At 42.1% G+C, this 17,854-nt stretch overlaps 1 protein-coding gene across 4 annotated transcripts in view; it reads left to right on the top strand.

Moving 5' to 3' along the window:
* The first annotated feature begins 8,109 nt into the window (after positions 1-8,109).
* The window catches only part of RWDD1 (RWD domain containing 1), a 35,400-nt gene continuing 25,655 nt past the window's right edge, over positions 8,110-17,854 (top strand). For 2 of the 4 annotated variants that reach the window (XR_011388563.1, XM_051855397.2), the window contains exon 1: positions 8,138-8,430. Coding sequence is in view for 2 of the 4 variants with exons in the window: in XM_051855397.2 (XP_051711357.1) it covers positions 8,358-8,430 (73 nt within the window). In the remaining 2 variants the exon portion in view is untranslated. Of the gene's footprint in view, positions 8,431-9,589; positions 9,691-17,854 lie in introns of all 4 variants that reach the window. The other 2 variants (XM_070073683.1, XM_008263401.4) reach the window with 2 other exon arrangements.

Raw genomic sequence — 17,854 nt, 5'->3', positions numbered from 1 at the left:
CTCCACCTTGTGGCGCCGGCACACTGGGTTCTAGTCCCAGTCGGGGCACCAGATTCTGTCCCGGTTGCCCCTCTTCCAGGCCAGCTCTCTGCTGTGGCCCGGAAGTGCAGTGGAGGATGGCCCAAGTGCTTGGGCCCTGCACCCCATGGGAGACCAGGAGAAGCACCTGGCTCCTGGCTTCGGATCAGCGTGGTGCGCCGGCTGCAGCTCGCCGGCCGCGGCGGCCATTGGAGGGTGAACCAACGGCAAAGGAAGACCTTTCTCTCTGTCTCTCTCACTGTCTCACTGTCCACGCTGCCTGTCAAAAAAAAAAAAAAAAAAAAAAAGTAATAGTTTGGCTTCCTCTGCTGCCACCCACTGGCCCAGACAGGTATCTGCAGACCCATCTGTAGAAGGGGGTGATGGTTAATGACAGTAAAAACAATATGGAGCTAACTATACTGTAGCTACTTTCAACAAAGTGAAAAATAAAGTCACAAATTAAAAAATAATTTTCTGAAATGATATTAAATAATGTAGGAAACGTGAAAGAATTCTGTAAAGTTCTAGGCCTATGAAATATTTTCCTATTTATATAATCATATTGTTAGATAAATGATGAATCATGAGTTGTATTGGAATATAAGCCTATCTAATATCGATGAAGCAAGTTCCTCCATTTTTTTCGTGAAGTAATGGAGACACAGAGAAGCGATGTGCCAAAGGTCACTTACACGTAAGTTATGAAGTTTGAATATAGCACTGGAATGACTTCTGAGCCTGCACTACATGTCTCTGTGCTAGACTATAGCAATGGAGGCAGCTTACCAACCTTCCAGGGCCTTACAGGTGTTAGGAGGGTTCTCCTCACATTCCTGTCAATGAATAACTGGAAGTCTGACAAGGAGGTGCCTTATCACATGAGTCCCACTATCCACCTGAAATGTACCTGCATACATAAGGGCCCATTTTCAAGGCATAGTGCTTCTTAGAAAACCAGCTTTTCTCACTGGGGCATAATTTTTGGACCCAATCTACCGAAGAACTGATTTCATTAGCCACAGACTAACTGCAAGCCTGCTTTGGAGTTTCAAGTGTTCTCTTTCTTATGCAGGGCACAGGCAAGATACTGCTATAAGACTCATAGAATGGCGGATGTCCTAAATAGCACTCTGGCCTCAGAATCAGCCCTAAAGGCACTCGGATCTGGCTGAAAAGCCCATGAGAGTATTTCAGGCATGGAAAGCCAAGACACTCTGGCAAAAAGATCTCTGTGAGTGAGATCCCAGTGGAAAGAACAGGTCTTCAAAGAGGGAGGTGCCTTTCTCTGAAGGGAGGAGAGAACCTCCACTTTGACTATGACCGTGTCTAAACAAGATAAGAGTCGGAGAACTCAAGGGGCTTCCATAGCCTTGGAAACTCATGACTGGTGCATAGGGAGATTACTGATGCCATAAACAGGAGTGTCAATTTGTAAAGTCAACAACAGGAGTCACTGTGCACTTACTCCTCATGTAGGATCTCTGTCCTTAATGTGCTGTACATTGAGGCTTAATGCTATAACGAGTACTCAAACAGTATATTTCACTTTGTGTTTCTATGGGGGTGCAAACGATTGAAATCTTTACTTAATGTACACTAAACTGATCTTCTGTAAAAAAAAAAAAAAAAAAAAAGAAATTATCAATTCCCAACTTGACTCTCACTGGGATTAAACATGACAATAGGTCTGATCTGATTTCATCATCATTTTAAAAAAAAATCATCTATTATTTTTCACTTTATGTTTCTGTGTGGGAGCAAACTGTTGAAATCCTTACTTAAGGTATACTAAGCTGATCTTCTGTATATTAAGATAATCGAAAATGAATCGTGATGTGAATGGAAGGGGAGAGGGAGTGGGAAAGGGGAGGGTTGTGGGTGGGAGGGACGGTATGGGGGGGGGAGCCATTGTAACCCATGAGTCGTACTTTGGAAATTTATATTCATTAAATAAAGGATAAAAAAAAAAGATACTGCTATAAATGGTGAGTCTGTTTTTGGTGGACCATAGTTATGAAGGGCCAACACAGGGATCAGGAAAACACATTCACTAACCATTCATCTTGTATAAACCGTGTCTTGATGTATCTTGAGAAAGATCCAATCCACCATTGTGAACTTTGAAGATAGAGGAAATAACAAGCTGAGGAATAAGCCCAGACCCTAGAAACTAGAAAAGGTAAGGAAATGGACTCTCTCTAAAAGCCCGAGGAGGTGCACAGCCTGCTGACACCTTTACTGCCCACAGAACAGTAAGAACTATACTCAGGAATTTCCGAAAGTTCTAGGAAGCATGAAATTAAAAGATACTTTTATTTTATTGCAAGATTTTTAAAAATCCATGGAATTTTTTTCATAATATGTGTTTTATCTGAGCTTTCTGAGGACCCCTGGCATACTGTCCTTAGAGTTATAAAACTATGATAAACTTGCATGATTATAAGCTACTAAATTTGTGGTCATTTCTTACAGAGACAATAGGACATTAATAAATATACCAATACACATCATGAGTTCATGAACCTGCAAGCTTATCAGTAATAACCTTTGGATTAAGACCTCTTCAAGGTCACTTATAGCACAACATCCTGTGATTCTATATGTGGTATGCTCCTCCCTAAGCAAAATTTTTGCTCTAGGAAAATAAATCTATAAGATAGTATTTTATAAACAAAACAAAGCGTGTTTCAATTTTTAAAGTGTATTGAGGGGCCAGCGCTGCGGCTCACTTGGCTAATCCTCCACCTGTGGCGCTGGCACCCCAGGTTCTAGTTCCAGTTGGGGCACCAGATTCTGTCCCGGTTGCTCCTCTTCCAGTCCAGCTCTCTGCTATGGCCCGGGAGTGCAGTGGAGGATGGCCCAACTGCTTGGGCTCTGTACCTGCATAGGAGATCAGGAGGAAACACCTGGCTCCTGGCTTCAGATTGGTGCAGCGTGCTGGCTGTAGTGGCCATCTGGGGAGTGAACCAACAGAAGGAAGACCTCTCTCTCTCTCTCTCTCTCACTGTCTAACTCTGCCTGTCAAAAAAAAAAAAAAAAGTGTATTGAGGTGCAGAAAGAATAGCTGAATATAAACTTTCTTATAGCTGTTTCTTTTTAGGCTACAAATAAAATACTTGAATACATTTTTCTTGTATTGTTGCTAGCTAGTGGCATCAATAACTGTATACTATAAACTGTTTATTCTTTTAAGATTTATCTATTTGAAATGCAGAGTTACAGAGAGAGTGGGAGAGACACACAGAAGAGTTCTTGATCCTATGGTTCACTCCCTAAATGGCCACAAGGTCAGGGCTGGGCCAGGCCAAAGCCAGGAACCTGGAACTCCATCTGGGTTTCCCACATGGGTGCAGGAGTTGAGCATTCAGGTCATCTTCTATTGCTTTCTCAGGCCCATTATCAGGGAGCTGGATCAGAAGCAGAGCAGCTAGGACTCAAATAGGTACTCATATGGGATGCTGGAGTCATAGGCAGCAGGTTAATCCGCTGCACAACACTGATGTAGATATTTTTCAGCATTTAAGATGTGGAAAAGCAAATGTCAAAACAAACAAAATAGGAAACTGGGTTTATGTGTGCTTTACTAATTTATAGATTTCATAAATTCAGAGTAGCAGGCCTATTAGATAAGCTTATGCTTGTCATTCTTTCACCTTAAAGTGATTTGAATTTGATAAAGATGCCTCTAAAATAGTATGTTTAGTCCAATGATAATGTGGCAGAACTTATGAGGTCCGATGAGAAAGGTTTATATTTTGTAGGGAAGATAAAACCAAATGCAAAAACCACCTAAGCCATTACTGGCAGAGCTAGAATAATAATTTAGTGTGTAATTTCACACTGTCCCCCATTGGAGTGCCTGGCTTTTGAGCTCCTTCTCAGATACTTTCTGGGAAGTGCAGGGGTGGGGCATTTCTTCCCTTCCAAAGCTCTCTGATGGTCTTCCCCCAGCATGGGGAGTCCTGGGTGCCCCAATCAGAGCTGCCAACTCCCATATATATAGCTCCAGAGCTGGAGGGTCCTTATTAGAGTACCATGGAAGCCAGAATTATATTATTCCAATAGAAATCACAGAGCCATGATATTGTGTATAACAGTGTTGCTATTTTTTAAATGATGGTGAGAGGTACAAAATTAAACAGCAATAGTGCATTTGACAACAAAGAACATGAAGAGATGATTCTTAACTTGAATGTGAAGAAAGACTGCATGAATCTTACAGAGAATCTTTATGCACACTGATTAACAATAAGCAAATGCATAACTACTTTATTAAGTCTATTCTAAATCTTTTTTATTACACTAGGATTTTTTTTAAAAAGCATTCTTAATGAAGTAAAATAGTTCATTTAGAAATGACCTCACAAAAAATATTTGCCATTGGAATCATACATATCTTAGAAGAAGCTCTGACTTAACCCTTTACCATATTTTCCCAAATTGGTGACTTACATTTTAATTTTTAATTTTAATTCTCATATTCATTTCCCCCCATACATTTTAAGTAACTTATACTGCATTTCACTAACCCTATCCTCTTCCAAACCTCCCTTGCTCCTTCATTTTCTCTTTCGTCTCCAACCAGTTCCTTTTATTCTAAAGCAGAGGCTAGAGAGACAGACAGACAAAAAGATGGAGAAAGGAAAGTCAAAGGGAAGATCAAAATGGCCAAAATGGGAGAAAAGAAACATGTATACACTGTTTCTTGCCTGCTCACTTCATACTTTGTCCTTAAATGCAAGATAATATTGGAAATGTCCCCACTTAAAATTTGTGTTGGCCTTCCTTTGTTTTTGCTCAGAATTGAGGACCCACTTGTTATATGATTCAACATTAATATCAAGGCTGTTAAGAGTGGCAACTCCACTCATGGAAATATTCCTTTGGCTCTAACACCTTGGGTCAGAGAAATTAACTGCTAACTTTAAAGTCTAGTTCCATAAAACTGTTTCCAATATAAGTGTGATCTCGAAGAACCACAGGCTTTTATATCTGGAAACAATCTCAGAAATCATTTTTACACAATTTCTTGAATATATAAATGGGAAAGCTGGGACCCAAGAAAGTTGTTACTCAAATCTATATTGTAAATTAATTGCAAAACAGACCTACAACCTTGTATTAAAAACCTCGAATCCAGTACTTTTACATTCATTCATTCATTCAGCAAGTGAGTATTTTCTAGGTACCTACTCTGCTTTAGGGATTACCATCTAAGCTAAAATACAACTGTGACAATGATCCTTGCCCTCACAGCACTTAAATTCTACAAGAGGGAGAGACAGCATACATATAACTATTTCTAGTATAATGCTACAGTGGAAAAATAGGCTAGGGTAAAGGGGATGGGGAGTACTGAGAATTATTTGTAATTCTAAATTTTAAATAGGGTTGTGTAGCCTCATTGAAAAAGTGACATCTGATGAAAGTCTTGAAGGATATGAGGAATGAACCATGTGAGTATGGTAAGAGCATTCTAGGTAGAGGGGACAGCCTATGCAAAGACCTTAGGAGGAGAATTTGCTTTGCATTTTTGAGGAATGGGAAAGACACTGTGGCTGGAGCAGAGAACAGGCATCAGAGAGGGAGAGAAAATGTCAGACAGGGAACAGGAGCTGCAGGTCCTGAGGTTTAGGAGCCAGAGTCTACAGGGCCTGCATTGTAAAGACATGGGCCTCTCATCTGAGATTGGAGTTAGGAGGGGAGGAATTATGAGCAAAGGAGTGACAAGATCTGATTTACACAGTAACAGGATCACTTCCATTGCTGTTTTGCATCAGCATAGATGGCCAGAAAAGGGTACAAATGAGGTGTTAAACCAGAAGTTATTCGGGCAGGGTTCAGCCTGGAGGTTAAAACTCTGGTTAAGATACCAGTGTCTCATATCAGAGTACCTGAGTTCCATACCCGGCTCTGGCTCCTCACTCCAGCTTCCTAGTAACACATCCTGAGCGGCAGTGGTGATGGCTCAAGTCAATGGGCTTCTTCCACTCATGGGGGAGACCTGGATTGAGTTCCTGGCTCCTGGCTTCAGCTGCAGCTGGGGCCCTTGCAGGCCTTTGAGGAGTGAACCAGCAGATGGGAGCTCTGTCTTCTTACCTCTCAAATAAATACAAAAGGCAAATTAAAAAGATGCCCAGGGGCCGGAGCTGTGGCTCAGTAGGTTAAGCCTCCCACTTGTGGCACTAGCACCCCGAGTCTCGGCTGCTACACTTCTGATCCAGAGCCCTGCTGATGGCCTGGGAAAGCAGTGGAAGATGGCCCAAATGCTTGGACCCCTGAACCCACATGGGAGACCTGGGAGAAGCTCCTGACTCCTAGCTTTGGATTGGCCCAGCTCCGCCATTATGACCATTTGGAGAGTGAACCAGAGGATGAACCTCTCTACCTCTCTCTGTCTCTGCCTCTCTGACTGTAACTCTGCCTCTCAAATAAATAAATCTTAAAAAAAAAAAATTCCCGGATGGTGTTACTGAAATTCACCACCTAATTGCTCTCTTTTTTACAACCTATATCAAATCCTAACAGCTCTCTCTCTTTAAAATATATTCAAAATTCGATGACTACTTCACTACTATTATTGCTGCTCCAGTCCACATCACCATTCTTTTGCACAAATTATTCCTATATTTAGTCTCTACACTTCCAGATTCTGTCTCCCTTAAGTAAATTTTCATCACAATAACCAGTGTTGTCCCAAAAGTATGAAAATAGGGTCAGATTATCACTCTTTTGTTTCAACATTACAGTGATCTGATGTAAAACAAAGGGATGCAGGAGCCACAGGCGGCTGCTTAATCCTCTGTGTCACAACGCCGCCGGCCCCTAGAGCTTTCATGATTAAGGAGCATTTTATTTGAAAAGTGTTTCCCATATTAAATGAGTGAAACCAGCTTTAATACAGAAAACAAAAATTTTTTTGACTTAACATCATAATGTAACAAACATAGGTTCCTTTTTTATAAACAAAAGTACAAACCTAAAAAGTTCAAAAAATGTTCATCTGGGGCCTTTTGGGGCCTGCATTGTGATGTAGCAGGTATAGTCACTTCCTGCATCCCTGGGATCCTATATAGGCACTGTTTGGAGACCTGGCTGGTCCACATCCGATCCAGCTCCCTGTTACTGCACCTGGGAAAGCAGCAGCAGATGGCCCAAGTGCTTAGGCCCTTGCATCCACGTGGGAGACCCGGAGAAGCGCCTGGCTTTAATCTGGCCCATTGCTGATTGCTGTGGCCATTTGGGGAGTGAACCAGTGGATGGAAGATTTCTCTGTCTCTCGCCCTCTCTCTGTATCTCTTTCAAGTAAATAAATCTTTTAAAAAAAAATTAGTCTAAAACGTATTGCTTATTTAGCCACATTCTTAGCTTTTGCCATTATGGTTCTCTGACAATCTTTGCAATTCCTTCAGTGAACAGATGACAGACGCAAATACTTTATTTTCGTATGTGTCTTAAATGCATACATTTTGTGTATGCATCTACTTTGCATGTTATTTACACTGTTTGTTCTGAGAAGTGATTATCACCAAGTCCAAGGTACCGAACGCATATCAAAATTTACTGACATCTACATCTCCTTCATGGACTCACAGAAATAATCAGATATTTTAGGTCTACGTTCAGTGGCGCTGACTTCACAAAAGGCAGGCTGGAGACCTCGGGCCCAGGAGCAGCTTTCTCCGGTTCCCCTCGACTTAGCCCAGGGGCCCACCCTCCGGACTCGCCCGGCGCGGACACACAGCCTGGCTCAGCAGCTCCTACACTGGCCCCTGCCGCTCGCCCAACTCCCGTGGGCTGTCGGGCAACGTGCAGTCCAAGAAAAGCCCCAACACACGCGAACCCCACCACCAGCAGACACCACAGGGCTCGCCGCCTACGACTCCCTTTTCCGGCACTCGCCTCACCGCCCCGCCCAGGCGCGCGAGGCCGGCCGCCAGCCCGGACGCATCGAGCGAGGACGCCGGGCTCAGGGGCTTTTCACGCTCCGGCCCTACTACACCCAGGAGCCGGCCCTGGCTGTTCTTGGCGAATGCCTGACCGGAAGGTCCAAAGTCCCAGCAAACCCCGAGCTGACGTGAGGCAGGCGGCAAAGCGGCGCCCTTCCGGAGTAGGCAGATTAAATCGAACGCCGATTTGGGGAGCAAACGGAGGCCGGCTCTGGGCGGGTATCTCAGCTGGCCCGGCCTGGCTGTGGGCCCCAGGCCTCCCCGGCTGGGGCTCTGCGCCTGCGCTCGCCCGACGGCCGCCTGCCCTCCCTGCTCGGCCGCGCTCTCGCCTGCAGCGCGCCGCCTGGGTGTCTGCGAGATCCATGGGCGGACGCCGCGAGAGCCAGGATGACAGATTACGGCGAGGAACAGCGTAACGAGCTGGAGGCCCTGGAATCCATCTACCCTGACTCCTTCACAGGTGACTTTCGCGGCCGGGATCCCGAGGTGGAGTGAGGGCGGGCAGCCCTGGGCCTCCCGGGCTGGGGAGGAGAAAGGGGCGGCGAGGTGGTGCGGTCGCCTCGCCCGCCGCTCTCTCCAAGTTCTTCAGTTATCAGTAACTCAACGACTGTTTCGCCCTCCCCGTGGGTTCCCTGCAGTGTGAAAGTCCGGGTGACACCGGTGAGGTCCGCAGGGTGTCAGGCCTGGATTTGAGTCCCGAACACTTGCGTTGTTGTGTAACCCTCGGCAACCTCAGATTTGGTGGAATCCACGAAAAGACGGTGCCCCTGGATCAGTTTTCCAGGCACCGCAAGGGTGTTCGTTTCCACGTAGTCCCCTTTATTGAAGTAGGCGCTGTTTTTCATGCGATGGTGTTTTAAAGTTTGTGTGTGCGCTTCGCAGTTCCCCAGAATCAATTTTGGGAATCGCGTGGTCCCTGAAGTCTGTCGGCTTTCTGGTTTTTTTTTTTTTAAAATAGATATTCTAGCATTCTGCAGAGTGCCTGTTGAATGGTGTGGCCCACATTTCAGTTCCACTGTGGATTCATCCCTTGGTAACCTGGAAGGGAGAGTAGATGTCTCCTGGCCTGTGACGCCCCCCGCTACCAGCAAGGGAATGGAGGCTCAGGAAAAGTAAGCGGCTGTTCTGGGTCTTCCAGCGGGACTAGCACTGGGAGTTAGGTCCGGAAATCTTTCCTCTTCTTTCACCTCCCAGAGAGGGGGGACTTGCGCTCCTGTCCCAGCTGAGATGGCAAGGACCTGATTACTTGGTGGATTGGGCTGTCTAACGTAAAACATTAATGAGAAGTTCATCAGGTGTATTTTTAAGATTTTTCTATGTTAAACATGCTTCAAGTGATTCTGAAAATGCTATATGATAACTGTATTCGTGTCACTTATCTGAGATTTAAGAAGCAGTCTAGTAAATCCTATATGAGTGTGTAGACCTTAGCTTTGTAGGATGTAGGTTCCCCTCCCCTCCTTTGAGTGTAGTCCATCTTTGTTAGAATTCACAGTGTAAATTATGTTGCTTTCCCTCGTGCAATAGTCCTTCTCCCTTTGCTTGTTTAGTTTTTTCTTGGCTCCACCTTCTGTCCACTGCTTGCACCAGTAGCAGATTTTGTTCTGCTTTGCCAACAGGCAGATGTCTGTCAGTTTTCCCGATGGAGCGCCAGTGCTGTTCGTACTCTCTCTGACCTGAAGTACAGCTGAGAGAGGGGTTTGAGAGTGTCATTAACTGCGTGAGTGTATATGAAGTCTGGCTCCGTTTTCTGTCCTTGCTTCTTTGTCAATGTTTAAATAAATAAATCGATTGTAGGGCCTGTTGTTGGTTGTGCTCTTAATCATGATGATTGATTATTTCTTCTACTTTGGAGTTACAGCAAGTATGGACGCTGTAGGCACAGTCAAGAAGGCAGAGGATATGCTATTCTTTTCATCTCTTTGGATGTAACGGTATCCCTGATATAAGCATTTACAAAGGTGCTACATTTTAAACCTTCGAACAGCCTTGTGAATGTTTTAAATTGCACAGGGTGCTGGCAGCCCTGGTGTAGTTCAGCATGTGAAATTCTTGTCAGATACACAAATGCTTTGAGCATTCTGACCCAGGGTAATAAAGGATAGTTTATAAATCTTTTGATGCAATCAAGTATTCTGCAGTAACTCATGAGCCCATCTGTCTGTAATTCCTGGTAGCATCCCTACCAGCTTTGCAAAAAATTCAATTAAGATGTTTTGATTTCCAGTGCTTAGGGAACTTTGCCTTACTTGTGATTATGTTCATTAAAACACTTATTCAGGGAAAAGGCAAAGGACTTTGAAATGAGATGTTTCTGTGTTTAGTCGTAGGAAATTTTGGGGATTTGCCAAGTTTGCTGATTTATAGCCCTTTATGTTTCCATACTTTAATATTTTCATGCCGTGTTTAAGAAAGAGAGCTTGCTTGTATCAGTTTGCCAAAGAATACTAATTGGTAGTTTTCTAACTTCATTTCCAGCCACAGTTCTGGGTTTGGTATATGCTCACTGTTACTGTTGAAGGACATAGTATACTTTTTTTATTTTTTAATGAATGACTGAATGCTTGACAAAGAATCATTTGTTGAGTACACATCACCCCACATGGATGCTAAGGAGTCGGTCTATGAATCTTCTTTGCCTAATCTCAGAATTAATTGCTTGACTGTTTGCAAAGAACTCTTGGTCCAATCTTGCATTTTTGTGAATTATAACAAATCATAATATAATTTCTTCTTTTTGCCTGTTCTATTGCTTGATTACACATTGATCCAACCATCCTAACAAATAGCCTTAAAACTATAAACGAACTCTCCTAACACCACATTCTCCTTCAGTTGTGCTTCACTTGACAAGGTCCTGCTAAGGTAATCGAACCTGGTTGTTTCCATTTCTGTATCAAAATCGCTACCTGTGGGCATTTTGTTGGAAAAAATTGGTGGCATCAGGTCAACCATAGCCAAATTCCTTTAATTTTGTTTGCTTTACAAAGAGGGGTACATGATCCTCTATTTGCTGTATCAGTACCTCTTTATAACAGCTGTTTAAAGTTGTAATTGCATTCTTAGAGGGAGGAGGAAGTCATATTGTAAAAGCAGTTTTTCTAAAACAGTACTATTGGAAAGGACAAACATTCCCTAATGACCAAAGGAATTAATTAATTACTTAATTAATTTTTAAAGATTTATTTATTTATTTGAAAGTCAGAGTTACAGAGAGAGAGAGAGAGAGAGGTCTTCCATCCACTGGTTCATTCGCCAGTTGGCCACAATGGCCGGAGCTGTGCTGATCCGAAGCCAGGAGCCAGGAGCTTCCTCCCGGTCTCCCACACAGGTGCAGGGACCCAAGGACTTGCGCCATCTGCCTCTGTTTTCCCAGAGAGCTGGATTGGAAGTGGAGCAGCTGGGTCTTGAACCGGCGCCCATATGGGATGCTGGCACTGCAGGCGGTGGCTTTACCCGCTACGACACAGTGCCAGCCCCCAAAGGAATTTATTTTAATATAAGCTCTCCAGTTCTTTATGAAAACTTAAGATCGTTTGGATATCCTTTTAGAGTACTTTTTGGCACAGCTGCATCCATTTTTTTTTTTTTTTTTTTTGGTGACAAAATCCTTAGTTCTGTTTCATCATGATCTTCCTTATATTGCCTGACATCTCTTCCGCTCTTCGATTAGTCCTTTCGCTATGTCCAACAGCCTTACTCTTTTTCTCGAAAGCATTTTGATTCACTCATAATGGTGGAAGTCTGGTGTTTTTAATGGAGACTATCTTTTCTCTGCTTACCCCAGCTCCCAGTAATGCACTGGAAAGGGATTATTCCTTCATCAGAACTCAGGAATCATTCATTGTTTCAAACCCATTATATAACAACTTTCTAATCCTCATTTTAGTTATCACTCAATTTTGTACTTTTCTCAGCTATGACAGAAAAAAATAACATTGATATTTTAGAAAAGTAAAAGTTTATTGCCCTTGCACATAAAAAAGAGTTCTGACAGCGTCAGTCTAAAAGTTCCTCAGGGACCAGGCATCTTCTGAGTGAGCTCTCTGCCATCCCTAAGATGTGGTCTCTCATCCATGGTCAAGATGAGAGCAGCATCCCATTTCCAGGCAGGGTGATATATAAAGGAATGAAGAAAAAAGTGAAAGCAGTTTCTTTTTTTAACTTTTATTTAGTAAATATAAATTTCCAAAGTACAGTTTATGGATTACAATGGCTTCTCCTCCCCCATAACTTCCCTCCCACCCGCACCCCTCCCATCTCCCGCTCCCTCTCCCATTCCATTCACATCAAGATTCATTTTCAATTATCTTTATATACAGAAGATAAATTTAGTATATACTAAGTAAAGATTTCATCAGTTTGCACCACACAGAACATAAAGTGTAAAATATTATGTTCTGTGTAAAATACTGTTTGAGTACTAGTTATAGCATTAATTCACATTGGACAACACTTTAAGGACAGATCTCCCACATGAGGAATAAGTACACAGTGACTCCTGTTGTTGACTTAACAATTTGACATTCTTGTTTATGGCGTTAGTAATCTCCCTAGGCTCTAGTCATGAGTTTCCAAGGCTATGGTAGCCTTTTGAGTTTGCTGACTTCGATCTTACTCAGACAAGGTCATAGTCAAAGTGGAAGTTCTCTCCTCCCTGCAGAGAAAGGTACCTCCTTTGATGGCCCTGTTCTTTCAACTGGGATCTCACTCGCAGAGATCTTTCATTTAGGTCCTCTGGTTGTTTTGTTGTTGTTGTTGTGTTTTTTTTTTTTTTTTTTTTTTTGCCAGAGTGTCTTGACTTTCCATGCCTAAAATACTCTCATGGACTCTTCAGCCATATCCGAATGCCTTAAGAGCTGATTCTGAGGCCAGAGTGCTGTTTAGGACATCTGCCATTCTATGAGTCTGCTGTGTATCTCGCTTCCCATGTTGCATCGTTCTCTCCGTTTTTTATTCTATCAGTTAGTATTCGCAGACACTAGTCTTGTTTGTGTGATCCCTTTGATTCTTAGACCTATCAGTGTGATCAATTGTGAACTGAAATTGATCACTTGGACTAGTGAGATGGCATTGGTACATGCCACCTTGATGGGATTGTATTGGAATCCCCTGGCATGATTCTAACTCCACCATTTGGGGCAAGTCCGATTGAGCATGTCCCAAATTGTACATCTCCTCCCTCTCGTGAAAGCAGTTTCTTAACGAACTTTGTTGGAAACTGCCAAAAGATGTATATCTGCTTTCATCTTGTGAGCTGGAGCTTAGTCCTTTGTTTAGGGCTAACTGGAATGGGAGTTGGTAATGGTTTTTATTCTCAGTGAAGGGAAGGGTGGGTTTGGGGGCACTATTAACAGTTTTCCCAGCTCCTTTTTCCTTGTTCACAGTTTTTTCTCTGTGGGCAGGATAGTGTAGTATCCTTGAACAAATTTCATGATCTTTCTAAGCCCCAGTTTCCATACCTATTTAATGAGAAATAAAATAACTGTACATAATTTGTAACTATTACACAAATATAGGGTGTTCTAGAAATCTACCATCTTAGTTGTTCATTCTTCTAATGTGGCTTCATAATTCCTTGTCTTTGCCAACTATTAGTTTTGATTTCCAGTTTATTCAGTTGCTTATGGGCATAGCCACACTATAGAAATACCATCTAAAAGTTTACTTTGTTATTTAAATATTTAATATTTACTAATTTATTTTAAAGGCAGAATGACAGAAAGGGAGAGATGTGTGGCAGGGGAGGTGGAGAATGAAAGATCAGTCTTCCATCTACTAGTTCACTCTCAAATGACCTCAAGGATTAAGAATGGGCCAGGCCAAAGCCGATATCCTGGAATTCCATCCAGGCCCTCCATGTAGGTGACAGGGCCCAAGTATGTGCGCTGTTTTCCACTGCTTTTCCAGGTATATTCAAGGAACCTGGATTGGAAGCAGAGCAGTTGGGTGGCATTGTATGTGGTGGCTTAACCCAGTGTGCTACAACACCAGACCTATCTAAAATCTTGACCTCCGAAGTTCCTCCTGTCTATGACCTTTGTGGCTCTGCTGTTCTTTTTCTTTTATTACTTTATTTATTTGAAAGACAGAGTTACAGAGAGGTAGAGACAGAGAGAGAGGTCTTCCATCCCCTGGTTCACTCCCCAGATGGCTGCAACGGCCAGAGCTGCGCTGATCCAAAGCCAGGAGCCAGGAGCTTCTTCCGGGTCTCCCACGTGGGTGCGGGGGCCCAAGGACTTGGGCCATCTTCTACTGCTTTCCCAGGTCATAGCAGAGAGCTGGATCAGAAGAGGAGCAGCCAGGACTAGAACCGGCATCCTTATGGGATTGCTGGTGCTTCAGGCCAGGGCTTTAACCCACTGCGTTGCAGCGCAGGCCCCCCTCTGCTGCTCTTTTCTTTACATGCTTTTACATGCTTCTCATTGTGCTTTCTCAGGGATTGATAGTTCATGAGCTTTTTGGTCCATCTGCCTCCCTATTCTAAATGGCTCCCAGTCAGGCAGTTCTTTGATACTGTTGGTAATATCCTCATGTTTTTTGTGTTTCCTGTGTTTCCTCATTTTCCCAAAAATTTGTATACATTTTTAGAGTTCAGTCTATTAGGAAAATAGATATCTGATAGGGAGAAGGGACATTCTGAATTGTTTTGGAGAACTGAGAGGTGATGAGGAGTTAACAAGTGAGTGAGACTGGGGAAAGGGTATTCAAGTAGGCCGCACAGCCTGTGCAGAAGCAGGTCTCTGAGGAATTGTATTTAAAGGACAGATGGCTTGGTATTGCTAGACATAGGTTGAGAAATTATAGTCGTGGTAAATGAGACCTGACAAATTAGCAGGGGCCAGATCACAGGGGTCCTTGTTAGGGATTTAGATGGAATCTTACAGGGCAATAGTTCATTGCCAAGTTTTCCCTCTATATAGAGCCATAATGTGTTCAGTGCACACTGCAGATCATGCCCTGTTAGATCCAGATCATGATAGTTGGGGTATTTTTGCAAATAAAATGGGCTTTAGGTTATGCAAATATTAAAGTGTGTGCCTATGGCTCCACCACTTTATTGCATCTGGTGCTAACACACTGTGTACAGGTAGAAAGCTGCCTCTGGAGGCTGATTATGTGATAAAGTCTGCTTCCTAGAAGCCTGAGACAAGAAACAGGGGGTAGAAATGGGGTGGGATGGGGTGAATCATCCTCTCCCTCTTGGAACTTGCCCCTCAATTTTCATAACACTGTTGTCTCTTGAGTTTGTTATTACCTCTCCTGGCTGCTGCTTTTAATCTCTGACAAGTTCTTCCTCTTTGTTCTTCAAATTGAGGGTTCTTTACAAAATCCTTACTGGCTTTTATTTCTTTGTGGTACATTTTCTCTTTCATGATCTAATTTAGTTGAATGGTTTTAACTCTCACCTTTCTGTAGATCATCCTCAACTGAATTAAAGTTCTCTTTAGCTGTGTTAGCTTGTTTTATTTTATGTTATTTTTTAAGATTTATTTATTTATTTGAAAGGTAGAGGTACAGAAAGAGAAGAGACCTGCAGGCTTTGGCCTGGCCCAGTGCTGGTCATTGCAACCATCTAGAGAGTGAACTAGTGGATAGAAGATCTCTCTGTCTCTCCTTCTCTTTCTTTAACTGACTGCTTTAAAGGAGAAGAAGTATGAAACACATCAAATATATTTTACACACATTTGTTAAAAAATATAGAAGGCCAATCATATTGAGGAAGCTTTGTTACACTGGCCATGTGGCATAGGTCTGCCTAAGACCTATTAGAATATGAGTCTAACGATTCTTTTATCTTTCTGGCAAGCATCTTTCTAGTAATCAGAGGTGATCATTATTGCTTCAAACACCTTAAACTTCCATTAAAATGAAGGTACTTGTATTGAATGTCTTATTGATAATATATATTTCTATGGCAGCTTCAGAAAGTTCCAGGTAGCAAGGGCCAAATAGTTTCCATGGTGACTTCTTCAGTAATCCCTTTCATTTCAGAAAGGGTCTTCAGAGCTACTGCAAGTCCTGCCAGTTGCCAGTGCTTACCAGCGTGGAATAAGACAAAGGCTTTTCTCATAGGCTTAGCAGCCATCCTTCTATCTTGAAGTTTTTGTTTTTCCTTTTTTTTTTTTTTTTTTATAATTCAGATGGTTCTGGAAGCAGGTTTCTTTGTTATTTTTCTCCTTTCATGTTATTAGCTTAGTCCTTTCTTTGAGCTGTTTTTATTGAATTTCTAGATACCACCAGGTAGTGATCTGGGAGGTCACATAGAGATTTTATAGTGTTATTGAGGCAGAATAGAGGTTAAAGTATTAGATATCAGGGTGTAAATGGTATATAAAGCGTCTTCATTTATGTGAGTGCTGATTCACATGTCTTGCTTAATTGCATGCAATATGATATTTAGATTCATAGCTATTTAGCTATTTCATTTTATAGTTCTGTGAAAGATGGTAGCAGCTTAGTAAATATTTATGAAAAATGAAGTTTGGCCCCAGAAACACTGTAAGAGAAAGGGGGAGAGAAAGAACGAGAGTGAGAGTGAGGGAGAGAGAGAGAGCAAGTGAGCCCACAAGAAGCACAGAAGTGTAATAAATCCATATTTACTGTTTAATAAACAGTAATGGAGATTCTGAGTTACACCACAGATTAAATGAGGATACTTAAAAAATTCCATTGTGGAAAATGGAATTAAAAGGTAAATTAATTTTGAAGCAAAGAATTTAGAAATCCATGCATAATTTTTCATAATACATAATTTCTGTTAATTTTCTGAAGATCATTCACATAAGTACAAAAAGTGATAACATGAATATCAATCAGTTTCTGATGGGGAGTGTCAAACTGCCTGCCATTCCATTTGGGATGTTTTGAGAATGTAATTTTCCTTGTATAGATGGAGGTTTTGAAATAAACAGTAAACTCCCCACTTAAATTCATTTGACAAAATGCCAAGAGGGTCATCTACAATTGGTATTTCCTTCTGGAGTAAAGATAGTTCTCAATTTAAATAGAAAGTTGTTGGATGCTTTATCTTTGCAATGTTCTGTTCAATCTGTATTTTTTTATTACTGGTCCTTTTTTTTAAATTTATTTTGTTTAAGGAATACAATTCATGCATTTAATATATACAGATTTGGCAACATGATGCTTCTTCCCCCCCACCTTCCTCCCACCCATACTCCCACCTTTCTTCCTCTTCCCTCATACTTTCCCATTCTGATATTTTACAGAGATCAATTTTCAGTTAATTTTTGTACTCATAAGATTAACCCTACACTAAGTAGCGAGTTCACCAATTAGTATGAAGAAAAAACAGAAGTGAAGAACAAAAACAAACAAGGAAAACATTGTTCCTCGACAGTTAAGGCAAGGGCTGTTTAAAATCTTCCTATCTCAAAGTGTCAATTTTCCTCCTATAGATTACATTTTAAGTACTCTATTAGTTACCACAGATCAGAGCAAACATGTATTTTTAAAAAATATTTTACTAATTTGAAAGGCAGAGTTAGAGAGAAGGAGAGATAGAGATCTTCCATCTGCTGGTTCACTCCCCAAATGGCCACAGTAGCCAGGGCTAGGCCAGTCTCAAGTTAGGAGCCAGAAACTTCATTGGGGTCTCCTATGAGGGTGCTGGGGCCCAAGGACTTTACCAGGGAGCTGGATCAGAAGTGGAGCAGTCAGATCAGAACTGGCACCCATATGGGGTGCTGATGTTAACCCTTTATGCCATAACATTGTGGATAGAAGATCTCTCTGTCTCTCCCTTTCTTTCTGTAACTGACTGCTTTAAAGGAGAAGAAGAATGAAACACATCAAATATATTTTACACACATTTGTTAAAAAATATAGAAGGCCAATTATATTGAGGAAGCTTTGTTACACTG

This window comes from Oryctolagus cuniculus, chromosome 5 (assembly GCF_964237555.1).
Source record: "Oryctolagus cuniculus chromosome 5, mOryCun1.1, whole genome shotgun sequence".
NCBI classification, from domain to species: domain Eukaryota; kingdom Metazoa; phylum Chordata; class Mammalia; order Lagomorpha; family Leporidae; genus Oryctolagus; species Oryctolagus cuniculus.
Note: the sequence above shows the minus strand (reverse complement) of the source record. Positions and strands in the feature narration are given on the sequence as shown.